Raw genomic sequence first — 12,270 nt, 5'->3', positions numbered from 1 at the left:
ATGGCCCAGACACACAGATGCTCTGTGGGCAGATGGGCTGGGTCCAGGGCCTCTGACGAGCTTTCAGGCCCAGGAGTCCAGGTTCTTGCTCAGTGCGTGGGTTGTGGCTCGGCCTCTGGGTTGGGAATGCTCAGGCTCAGGGTGGGCTATGGGAGTCGGCTGGAGTTTCCTCTGCTCCTTGCCCTCCTTTGCTTTCTCTCTTCTCACACATCTTCCCCCTTTTGCTTCTTGCCTTTGTCTGGCCCTGTCTCCCCTCTTTTCAATTTCTCTCTTACCCCTCTGTGTTCTCAGTGTCTCAGCCCGGCTTCTCTTTTACTCCTGTTTTGGCTCTGAGTCTTCTCTGTCTCTCTCTGCTTCTCCCTCTCTCCCTTTCTGTCCTGCTCCCTCCTTCCTCCTCACCTTGTTTCCCTTTCCCTCTGGACCCTTCCCTTCTCCAGGTTAGGCGGCCGGCCGTTCCTCTGTTCTCCCCGGTGATCTGCCAGCTTGACTGCCTTTGAGACGGAAGTCCTAAACTGTTCCCATCTTCCCATTTGTCCCCAAGCTATTGGCTCAAATTGCTCCCTAGAAGCTTGAGAGCTCCTGGGGCAGGGGCTTCCCAACTTCCTCGCCCATCTCAGGCCTCCCCTTGACCACAAAGGGGAGGGTGGTCCACAGCCAAACTCTCTGGGCCTTCTGATGGCTCTGTAATTCCACCAGCTAGGGGCTTTGGGACGTCCTCCAAAATGAAACCCAGTGGCTGGGCCTGGCTTGGGTGCAGGAGGCCCAGGCTGCCCTCCAGCTCCCAGGCCTGCAGATACCCAGCCTACCGCCACCACAGGGTGGGATGGGGATGCTGGGTGGGCAGGGAAGTGCTGCCCACCTCCGGGAAGGGCAACGTCCACCTTCCGGCATCTGGCCTGCCCACCCTGCCCCGCCCAGAGGCCCTGGTTCTGCCTTCAGGCAGGCACCCCCTGAGTTTTGTGCACAGGGCGGGAACACCTGGATTTCTCTGGCTCCTTAAGTGGGGCCAGCTTGGAGGAATTTCCCAAAGCCTATTAGAGCTGTGGCTGCCTCCTGCCTGCCTCCTCTGGCTGGGCAGGGCTGAGGGCGGAGGGAGAGAGAGAGGGAGGGGGAGAGGAGGAAGAGGAAAAAAAGTTGGCAGGCCGACAGCAGAGCTGTGTCTGCATCCATCACCGAGAAGGCCCGTGTGGTGTGGGGCGGGCCAGGACTGAGGAGCGGCCTTCCTCTCTTTGTGCTCCCCCCTCTTCTCCTCCCCGCACCGGGCCCTATAAATAGGCCCAGCCCGGGCTGTGGCTCAGCTCTCTGAGGGAGTCAGCACCAGGCAGCAGCCTCCAGCCAAGCCCCCTGCTGCCAGCATGGCCAGTGAGTTCAAGAAGAAGCTCTTCTGGAGGGCTGTGGCGGCCGAGTTCCTGGCCATGATCCTCTTCGTCTTCATCAGCATCGGTTCTGCCCTGGGCTTCAACTACCCGGTGAGCGGCAATCAGACGGCGAATGCGTCCCAAGACATCGTGAAGGTGTCACTGGCCTTTGGGCTGAGCATTGCCACGCTGGCCCAGAGCGTGGGCCACATCAGTGGTGCCCACCTCAACCCAGCTGTCACATTGGGCCTGCTGCTCAGCTGCCAGATCAGCATCCTCCGGGCTGTCATGTACATCATCGTGCAGTGCGTTGGGGCAATTGTCGGCACCGCCATCCTCTTGGGCGTCACCTCCTCTTTGCCCAACAACTCTCTCGGCCGCAACGGGGTGAGTGGGTTGGCCCCGGGCTTTGGGGGTTCTGGAATGGGACAGACAGGGCCTTGGTCCTGCCCCTCTGCCCATTGCCCAGATGGAGACACTGAGGAACTGGGAGGTCTAGAGGTGACTGGAGGTCATGCACAGCATTGGGGTCAGAGTTGGGGCTGGAGCTCAGCTATGCCGACAGCCTGCTTTCTGCCAGGTGCTGTGGGGAGCTGAAACTCAGAGAATAATGGTCAATGTCCCCTGTGGGGTGTCTATTGTGGGGAATAAGCTTTGGAGGCAGCTAATGCTTGGAGGCAGTTAACCTTTGAGCCAACAGTGCTGGGCTGCAGTTTCTTTGTCCCCCCTCAGCCCTGCCTGTGCCGCCAGCTCCCCCACCGCAGCCCCAGGCCCTGGGGAAACTCTGGCCACTGTTCCCAGCCACCCTGAACCAGGTGCCTGGCTTGGCTGCAGTCAGCCTGCAAATGTGTGACCAGGACTTCCCTGGGGGCAGCATTGCCCTCCAGGCCGCCACTCACAGCTCCTGGCACTCACTCAGGTCCCCAAACAAACTGCCTCCAAGGAGAAAGCCTTCTCTTGCTCCTCTGCTCCAGAAATGGGACACAGAGAAGGGAGTGCTTTTCTGGGGCAGCTTGGAGGTAATTTTCCTGGATTACAGTGTGGGGTGGGGGCCAGGATCGAGAGCAAGGTGCTGGAGACACCCTGCTTCCTCGCTTGGCTCCACTCCATGGGCACTGTGAGGTATGGTGTGTGTGTGTGCGTGTGTGTGCACAAAGGTGTGTGTGCACGTGTATTCCAGCATGGGTCTCCGAGCTTGTGTTAGCTGTATGCACGCCTGTGTGTGTATGTTTGTTTCTGGAAGTATGTCTGTGAGCACGTTTGTGCTGCTGGGTGAGTGTGTATGGGCGAGTGTGTAACCGTGTGAGCCCACCGCTCCTGGTTTTCGTGCGATCTGGGCTAGGGTCACTGATGAGAAGCAGATGTTGGTGACTGGCTGGCAGCTGCGGAAAAGAATTCCTCCCGGGCCGCTTAGCACAGCTAAGTGGTTATTGGCAGTGGTTGCCTGCTGTCGCAGACCTGGGCTTTTCCAGCCTCTCAGCCAAGTGCAAACTCTGACCCAGCCTGGGTCACAACAGGGGACAATTTGGCCTAAGAGGCTGAATGAACCTTGGAGGGGAGGACAGGTGGATGTCTCACAGGGCATGAGGGGATAGGCAATTCTCACAAGGAGGGAGAGAGGCAAACGAGCAGAGACGGGAACCGGGCAGGGCAGGTGGGTGTGGGGACAACCAGGGAGCTGGCAAGGGCTCCTAGGAGCCAGCAGAGGGTGTTTATAGCAGCTGTCCTCTCGGCAAAGTTCAGACCCTGGCGATGCTGCTGGGGGAGGGCTTGGGGAGTGTCTGGTGCAGAGGGCAGCTGGCGCGGCTGTGACGGGGGATTAACACTTCTGTGCCACAGTGACACCTCGCCCAGCCGCCTTGTTAAGCCATCTTCTGCTCAGTCCAAAATTGAAGATTAGCTCTGTGGGCTGGAGTTTAGACTTTAACCGGAGAAGACATGCCTGCGGTGGGTGTGAGGGACAGCGCTGGGCTATTCTGGGCCTCCAAGCCTCAGTCTCTTCACTGGGGCCAGAGCTAGGCGATCTCAGGGAGGGCTGTCTGGGTGGGTCAGGCTCCCATTGGGGCTAGGCTGGACATGATGGGGGCGGAGAGAGGGTCTCCATGGGGGAGGCTTGAGGCTCCTTAGGCCATCTTCCTCCCCTCCGCCTTCAGGGGCAGAACCTGTGGATCTGCTGGCAGAGGCTTTGCACTCTCTCATGTGGGCATCCCAGGCAGATATGGGGAGGGTGGAGTACTTTCTGTGCTCATCTTGATCTGGCCACACTCTGCTCTGGTACTCCATGCCCTCTCTGGCCTCCCTTCTCCAGAGTCAGCCCACACCCAGGCTGGGCAGTTTGCAGATGGGGGAGGAAGAGGGGCAGTCTAGTGTGGGAGCCAAGTAGGCAAGTACCTGGGTTCAAGTCCTGTCTGCTTCTTACTTGTTGAGTTGCTTTGGAGCTGAAGACCCTGAGGCTCCAGGAGGGGATCCGGGGATCTGACTTTAGTTCTCTTGACATCTCTTGGCCATGCCCAAACTACTAGAAGGCCCACTTTGTTCATGGAGTGTGTGGTCCTTCCCAGGAAGGCTTGGCTGAGAGCGCAAAGGGATGGAACATTACCCTGTCCAGAGATGGAAGCTTGGGGTCAGGAGTTATATTCCAGAAGCACAAATCCTGGGTGTAGAAACAGAAAATGTTCCCCTCAAAGGCTCCCATTGGACACGGGCCCAGGATCTGAAGGGGCCTGGGGGTGGCCTAGGTGCCTTAAGAGAGAGACCATTGTGACACACTCTTTTCTCCTTGCCTTTGGGGAGGCTCCACAGCCCCTCTGGCCCCGACCCCATCCTGGCCAAAACCTGGGTGGAGTGGGTCATGAGCATGGATATTTCCAAGGAAAAAAAGAAAGAAGTGACAGGAAGTAGTTGGGGTGAGTCAAGGGGTGTACCCTGGGGACATCGTGGGGACAACTTTCTCCTGACTAAGTCAGGACTTAGGATACACCCTGGAGAGACCATGGCCTCTGTCTGGCCTGCAGGGTCCTGGCTGGTTCTAAGAGCCAAACCCTAATCTTGGCCAAGAGTGACAGGCTCAGAAGCAGGGGTTGGTGCCCTGGCCTGTCCCTGCCCAGCTCAGTCCCTAATACCCTGTGTGGCACTAGTTCTCAGCTGCAAAAGAGGGATACACCAGCTCATGGGCCCTGACCCTCTGCTGGCTTTTTTAGTCTTCCCCTCACTGGCTCCCTCATGCATGCTCCCTGCAAGCACAGCTGGGTCATGCAGGGTGATGGGTGTTGATTCTTGGCTGAGTGAACCCAGCTCCCTGCCTGGGAAAGCCCACAGCCCAGGGCAAGATAAGCCCTGTGCACAGCTGCCTGAGATAGGAGACAGGAGGCAGATGTGATAAGTTGTGTCAGGGCGGGCTGGGGAGCTTCTGGACTTCAGGGATGGGGAGGAACAGGAAAGCTTCAGAGAGCAGACGCCATGTGAGCCAGAATGTGGAGAGGGAAGGGGGTTCACAGGCAAGGGGACAGTGGGAGGCTGAGTTCTGGTAGCCATTGGGTGTGGCTGGTCTGGGGGATTGTGGTGAGAAGTTGGGGCACTAGAGGGTGGTGAGGGCTCAGGATTCAGGCCAGTGTCTCTCTGAGTCATGGAGAGGGCTGGGTTCCTGGGATGTCCCAGAGCTGTGATTTTGGTCCCCTGGGGGTCAGGCACAGGGCAGACCTCCTCTTGGACCTGTCGATTCCACGCCTGACTGCCTGTGAAATGCTTCTACCTGCTGTGCCTGGGGCCAACCTCGGTCCTAAACTCTCCTCTTCCCTTCCCCTACCTGTGCCTCAGTTTCCCCAATTATGGAGTGAGAGCCCCCTCCACACCACCAGTTCTCACAGGGTTGAGAGCCCCTCCCTTCTCCTCCAGATCTTAGGGGTGGGCTGGGGAAGGGGAAGCTAGAGTTTTCCGACATCCCTGCCCAGGGAGGGGCTGGGGGCTGGGTGGTGGTGCCACATCTGGGACGTATAATTACTGTTTCCAGGCAGAACCAGATGAGGCGGAGGGTGCAGAGAGGTGGGAGTTTTGTGGTGGAGACTTCCCTCAAGACGGAAAATTCTGAGGCCGGTTTTCCCCATTAGAGCCCTCAGAGCAGCCCAGCCAGCCCCAGGCTTGCTCACCTGACACCTGACTCCAACCGGGACCCTCTGTAGAAAGCCTTGTCTGAAGGGGGTGACCCTCTGAGAGGGGACACGGCCTGCTGGGATGCCTCAGTCTGAGGGGACTTGGCCCAAACCAGAGCTTTGTCTGTGTTCCTGCATCCTCCACGTCACAGCCTTCCTCTCATTCCTTAACTTCCCCTTTCTACAGCAGACAGCTTGGCCCTGGCATGAGATGGAGCTATTGACTCATCACAAGGCAATTCCATGCAATCCTCCCAACTCGACCATCAGGGCCGAAGCAGTGCTCCCCATTTCTCTAGGACCCCACCCAGCAGGTGCTTCTTCAGTGTTAGCCCCCCACGACTTCACCCAGGCTGGTCTAATACCCCTGCTCACCTCTCAGGATTGGCTGAGGAGACCTCTCCTGGCAAAGGAGACCTTCAGTTCCAGCCTCCCTGGGGGCCATGGACCCTGCCCTTTGGAAGCGCCCGAATCTGACAACCTCCAAATGGCCAGGCTCTGAGTCCACACACCTCCACCCTCCATACTTCTCTGCAGGTGTGGGTGGGAAAATGTTGTCCATGAGGCCCAAGGGTGTCCAGGGTCCCTTGGCCAGGACCTCTCGCTGGGGACCAGAGGGGCCCCTGCCCAGGGGGCTACACGGAGTTACCTTTCAGTGGGGTGAGCACATCCTAAGGCTGAAAATCCCATTTCAAAGGTGGTAGAGAGGGCTGGAGAATGCCCCCTCCCACATCACCAGTTCTTCCAGTGCCCGAATGCACATGATTAGAGCATGGGACCCTTGAGAGGCAGACTTCTGCTTGGTGTGAGGAGTTTGTTTGTGTTTGTTTTAACTGGGAGGGGGCTGCCTCTGAGTCAGTGAGCCCCCTGCTACTAGAGGTGCGCAAGTAGAATCTATGTGGCAGAGGTTGCTCTGGGGCGTCTGGCTGTGGGGGGTGCAGCAGGGTGGTGGGAGGTTCCACATCACATGCTTTGTGCCATGATGAGCCTAACAGTTCAGATGGCCCCATGGGAAAACTGTGCTCAGGTTTCTGGATCCTGGCCTGGAGGGTGGCCATGGCCCTTGAGGGCAAGGGGGCCTACCCACACTGACTTGGGGGTCAGAGCAGCCTAAGGTTAGGCAGGAAAGAATCCTGTAGACTGTCTGAGGCCAGAATCTGGGCCTGTCCCATTTCACTTATGGGGAAACTGAGGCTTACAGAGGAGGAGATTTGTGTGGGGTTGCACAGAAGTTCATGGCAGACCTATGATCCTAGCCTCCTGCCTCCCAGCCTTTATTATTTCTGTTGCTCCAAAATGCACACACACACACACACACACACACACACACGTACACGGGCGCGTGCACACACACACACACACGCCACATACTTGCACATGAGGAACACACACAGAGGGGCATGGAGCACGTTCTCAAGTCCCAGTAGTCATGCTCAGGCCCTGGGACCCGTAAAGGTGGGGTAGGGCTCCTCCAGAGCTCTTCCTTTCTGCGGTGGGAAGGAGGGGGCCTCCTGGACTAAGGAAAAGGAGGGAGGGAGGGAAGGAGGAAGCCATTGCTTTGTGTATTGTTTCTTGTCGGGAAGATGAAATGGCTTCTGGGAGCAAATAAAGGGCCCTTTGAGACTCACTCTACTCTCGCTCAGGGAGTCCTCTGCTCTCTCTCCCCCCAGCCAATGTAGGTACATGGGTGGGGATGTGACTCACAATGACACAGTGATACACTCAGACACAAACACACAGCTGCAGCCACCAGGGACACAGGCCACACAGAGACCCAGACATACCACACAGAGACCCCCTGACTTATCACACAGAGACCCCTGACATACCACACAGAGACTCCACCTCAGTAAAGAACAATGTCCTGTGAGACAGCGGTTCTCAGAAATAGCTAAGATGTTTGCGCCAGTATATGATTAGTTTGGTTAACTGTCCCACATGTGTTAGAAAGGAATGTATACTTTCTAGTTTAAGGGTGCAGGGTTCTACATATTTTCCTTTTATCAAGCTTGTTCATTATGTGGTTCAAATCCTTCCTGTTCCTATTACTAACATTTTTTGACTGCTTCATTCTACCAGTTTCTGAGAGACAATCATTAAAATCTTCCACTCTGGGAGAGGATTGATCAAATTTTCCTCATAACCCTGCCAACTTTTGTGTCATTTTTTAGGCTTTGTTTTTCAGTGCATATAGGCTGAGAATTTTTATATCTCTTAGACAGATTTTTCATTGATTTATTGTATAATAAGCCTCTTAATCTATACTTAAAAAGAAAAAGAGATGCACACCCAGATATACGTGGTTATGCAGGCACTGATCTACGAAAATGTACAAAGCCGTGGATGCTCAAAGGCACGTGCACACACCAACGTCTGTGGAAGCAGCTACCTAGACACGGAGCGGCCCACTGAGGCTGCCTCACTGCCTAGTGCTGAGTCCTGGAAGTGCTAGGGCAGGCAGGACAGGCCTCGGTGTCTACTGTTCCCTGTTCCTTGAGGGCAGATGCTCAGAGCCTCAGCCAGACCTGGCCTTGGAGCCTGCTGCTCCTAAGGGTGGGGCACCAGCGTGCTCAGGTCAAGTCAGGGGCCCTGGACCTTGGAAGCCACCTTGATCATTCTGCTTAGGGACAGCAGGGAGGGTTTGGGGCCCTTTGCTGGGAGAAGTCGGCTCTGGACTGTGCTGGAGTCTGGGACATGTTGGCAGCTACAGAGCCACCTTCTACCAGCTCCCAGTCCAAACAGAACAACCAGGTCCCTTGGCTGCCCTGTGAGTGTACGAAGGCACAGACCTCTGGGGGAGGAGGATGCTGGGCAAGCTTCATTCCTCCCTGAGCCTTGGCCTTCTCATCTTACTAAGCCCTGGTGGGGGCTCCCTGTGAAGCCAGAGTGGCTAAGAACTGGCCCCAGGTCTCCCAGCCCTAGTCCAGAGCGCTTCCCTACAGAAGCTGCCCCTAGAGAGAGTGGGACTTCTAGAAAAGCAGCCTCCTCCCCCACTTCTGTCACACACAGCTGAGCCTCTCCTGAGAGCTCCAGGCAGAGAGAAAGTGAAGGTTCCCCACCCCTGTCCTCACCCAGCTCCCAGCAGCGGGGGATGAGGCACCCACATACAAGGCAGGAGAAATACTTCACTACGAGAGGTACAGCCAGCTCCGTGAGGGTGTGAGGGCGTGGGGGTAGAAGTTAACTCCAGCTAGGGATCTGGAAGGGCTTCCTAGAACTAAAACCAAAAAAAAAACAAACCTGTTGCTGGTGAGTGGAAATTGATTCATAGAAACCTTATAGGACAGAGCAGAACTGTTCCACAGGGTTTCCAAGGAGCCGCTAGTGGATTTGAACTGCCGACCTTTTGGTTAGCAGCCAAGCTCTTAACTGCTGTGCCACCAGGACTCCTTCTTAGAACTAGTGGGGTCTAAACTGGGCCTTGAGCAGTGGGTTTAAGTGGGTTAGATGTGCAGACTGAGAGCTTCTAGTCTTTCTGATGCTTCAGAGTAAATGTGCAGATTATGCTTTTGTTTATAATTGTATTCAATGGATTGTTACTTTTTTGGCTTTTATCAGTGAAATATAAGATCTGGGGCAAGTAAAATTACCTGGGGGTATGCAAACTTTTTTTTTTTTTTTTTTCAGTAGCAAGTGACCACAACTGGGATTGGCGCAATTTAAGCAATAGCTCATATTTAATGGATTGTTTTGAGCTTTCTACCCACTCTTTCCTGGACACTAAGTTTCAACAGACTTTTGACTGCCCCTTCCAATTATGAATTATCTAGTTTTTCCAGATGTAAGAGAATGCAAGTGTATTTGGTGCTCAAAGGAGAGGAGGTCAGTCAGCAGACGCTGAAGCAATCAGGGAAGGCTTCCTGATGGTGGTGGTGGTGGATTGGGCGAGGAAGGTTGCCAACCCACGTGGCTCTGAGCTAAGTACTCTGGGTGGTCAGGAAGGAGACACTTCCTGGAGTTCCCAGCAGAGGTGGCCAACTCATTCCCTTCCCGGGGTTCAGAGCTCTAAGCCTGGTACCATGCCCCTCTGCTCTGCTCACTTTGCATGGAAAGCTGTGCCTGTGGGTAGGGGCTGGGTCTGTCAGACCTGAAGGGGGAGATGAGCTTACAGAGGCCATAAGTGTGAGAGAGGCAATGAGAAAGGCAGGGTAGGTGGGGAGTCTGAGGCCAGCTTCTGCTTTGTGGAAAAGCCACTTACTCTGTTAATCAGCAAGGAAGAGCTGGTTTCAGGACTGCCGCCAGTCAGCAATTAGGCCGACCCTGGAGAGCAGAGGAGAGGGGAAGAAGGAGCCAGGAGCTTCCCGAGTGCTCAGACACACAGGGTAGCAGGCCTGACAGGTGGCGGGGTATCAGAATAAGCCCCCCAGACCCAGTCTCACCTTCATGGAGCTGTCCCAGTGCAGACAGCTTCTTCCAGCAGCCCCAGCCACCCTCAGTCCCATCTCCGTACCCCTGCACTGCCCCCAGCAGAATTTATTCTGTCCCCTCCCCTCTACCTGTCCCAAATCCTGGGAATGTGATGAGAAAGAACTGGAACAAGAGCCAGAACAGTGCCTTCTGCCTCTGCCATAAAAAAATCCATTGCCATTAAGTCGATTCTGACTCATAGTGACCCTACAGAACAAAGTAGAACTGCCTCATAGAGTTTCCAAGGAGCACCTGATGGATTTGAACTTCTGACCTTTCGGTTAGCAGCCATAGCACTCAGCCACTATGCCAGCAGGGTTTCCTCTACCTCTGTGGCCCTCTTCGAAAGCCCTGAGACATTCCTGTTACCTTTGAACCACCCAACCCCTCTGGAGAGTGGCTGGGGGAAAGTTAGATCTATTTTACAGACGGTGAAACTGAGGACCAGAGGCAGAGAGCACTTGCTGGTGGTAATAGAGCCAGCAAGTGGAAGTCAGGACCTGGACTGAGGGTTCCTGCCTCCAAAGCCCAGCCTTGGGGTCAGAAGAAAACTGGACACTGCCCAGTGGGACACAGCTCTGGGGTTGGCCAAGAGAGGCTGAGAGCTGGGGCTTCGAGGTATCAGAGGGGATGTGAGTCATTTTCCCTGTAGTCCAGGGCTGCAGACAAAGGCGGGAAGAGAATTGTTCTGTAAGATGGCCTCAGGGTGGGGCCGGGATTTGCAAAATGCCCTAGGTCTTGGAGCACCCTTATGCCCTCAGGGTGAGAGGTGAGACTTCCAGCTCAAGCTGTTTTGTCCACACCAGCCCTGCCTGGGAAAAGGCAGCCTAGGTGGCCACATCTGGGCATCTTTGCAAGTGGGCCTTTGCCAACCTGGTCCAACTCCCCCATGGCGGGTGCACCTGGCCCAGGAACCCCCACACGGAGGTGGGTGCAGGGCTCCCTGGGAGGGGTCCTGGTGCAGCTCCAGGGGAAGGGCTCTGTGAGCTCACTACAGCTCCCATTCCCTTCTTTTTCCATGAGTCATCTTTCTAAAAGTGACTCAGGAGACGGTGGTGGGACCTATGTAGCCAGAGAAAGGGAGGGAGGGGCTGGGGTCTGGAGGGAGGGAGAGAGGGGAGAGAGGGATGGCAGGACCAAGAAAGGACGGGAGAAGAGAGACACTGGACCAGGGAGACAGATAGATGCAAGGGCTGAGGGGGAGACAGAGGGTGGAGGCAGCCAGGGAGACAGGCACAAAGCAGAGGACAGAGAGAGCTGCGAAGAGCTAACTGAAGAAGTCCTCCCCTGGCTTTGGGATTTTTAGATGTAGCAGGGAATGGGGTCGAATGTGCTGGATCTGCGGTGTAAAGCAGTGTAAACCATTTGCTGCTCCTCCTGTGCCTGGGGCTCAGCCCCTTGCCCAGGATCTTGGCTACCCTTAGGGTACCCCGGCCTGGATGGGGAGCCCCCACCACACCCCAGACATCTCTGACCTCTAGGCAGATGGGGCAGGGCCTTGGCAGGCACTAGGGGTAGAGCTTCAACAACAGGTGGAGTGGGGGGACAAGGCCTGAGTTCCAGACTCTGGGCTGCTGTTTGCTGTGTTGCTTGCACAGGGCCTATGCCCCTCTGGGTGGTGAGGGGCTGCGGTGATGTGCTCTGAAGGTGATGAGGTTCTGGCCCTGCAACACAGTCCCCGACCTGCAACACAGGGCTCCAGACCCGCAACACAGTCCCACCCGTTCTGCTCACTGGGCTGCCCCTCTCCCTGCAGCTGGTGCCTGGTGTGAACTCGGGCCAGGGCCTGTGCATCGAGATCATCGGCACCCTGCAGCTGGTGCTGTGTGTGCTGGCCATCACTGACCGCAGACGCCGTGACCTTGGAGGCTGGGCCCCCCTGGCCATTGGCTTTTCTGTGGCTCTGGGACACCTGCTGGCGGTGAGTGGGAGGCCTTCCCAGGAGGGGGTGGGTGGGGCACAGCAGCTCAGGGAGCTAGTGGGGTGGACCTCAATGTGGGCGCAGATGGGACCCCCGACAGGGCTCATGCCATGGGTCGGGGTGGGCTGGGTGGCAGGTCAGCTCCTCAGGTCTCGGGGGACAGGGCCCTGTGCAGGACGAGGAGGCACAGGGCCCTCGTGACAACTTTCCTGGATTATGTCCCCCTCTCTTTCTTGGTCTGGTCACCCCTTACCCCCGCCTCCACTCACTGCTGTTTTTTTTTTTTGTTTGTTTTTGGTCTTCTCTCTCTTTCTCCCTCTCCTGCCCCCTATCATGGCTCCTTCTTTCCGTGTCTTTCTGTATCTCTCCCTGTCTCTCTCTTTCTTTCTCCCTGTCTCACTTTCTCTTCATCTCTGTTTCTCTGCCTCTTGGTCTC

The 12,270-nt window shown here is 56.2% G+C and overlaps 1 protein-coding gene across 3 annotated transcripts in view; it reads left to right on the top strand.

Moving 5' to 3' along the window:
* The first annotated feature begins 1,266 nt into the window (after positions 1–1,266).
* AQP1 (aquaporin 1 (Colton blood group)) overlaps positions 1,267–12,270 on the top strand; it is a 14,797-nt gene continuing 3,793 nt past the window's right edge. For 2 of the 3 annotated variants that reach the window (XM_023739608.1, XM_004385330.3), the window contains exons 1-2: positions 1,267–1,745; positions 11,670–11,834. In XM_023739608.1, coding sequence (XP_023595376.1) covers positions 1,356–1,745; positions 11,670–11,834 — 555 coding nt within the window. In that variant the 5' untranslated portion in view covers positions 1,267–1,355. Of the gene's footprint in view, positions 1,750–2,860; positions 2,866–11,669; positions 11,835–12,270 lie in introns of all 3 variants that reach the window. The other variant, XM_004385329.2, reaches the window with a different exon arrangement.

Source organism: Trichechus manatus, unplaced genomic scaffold (genome assembly GCF_000243295.1).
Source record: "Trichechus manatus latirostris isolate Lorelei unplaced genomic scaffold, TriManLat1.0 scaffold00137, whole genome shotgun sequence".
In the NCBI taxonomy this organism is placed as follows: domain Eukaryota; kingdom Metazoa; phylum Chordata; class Mammalia; order Sirenia; family Trichechidae; genus Trichechus; species Trichechus manatus.
The sequence above is the reverse complement of the archived record's forward strand: the minus strand, read 5'-3'. Positions and strand labels throughout refer to the sequence as shown.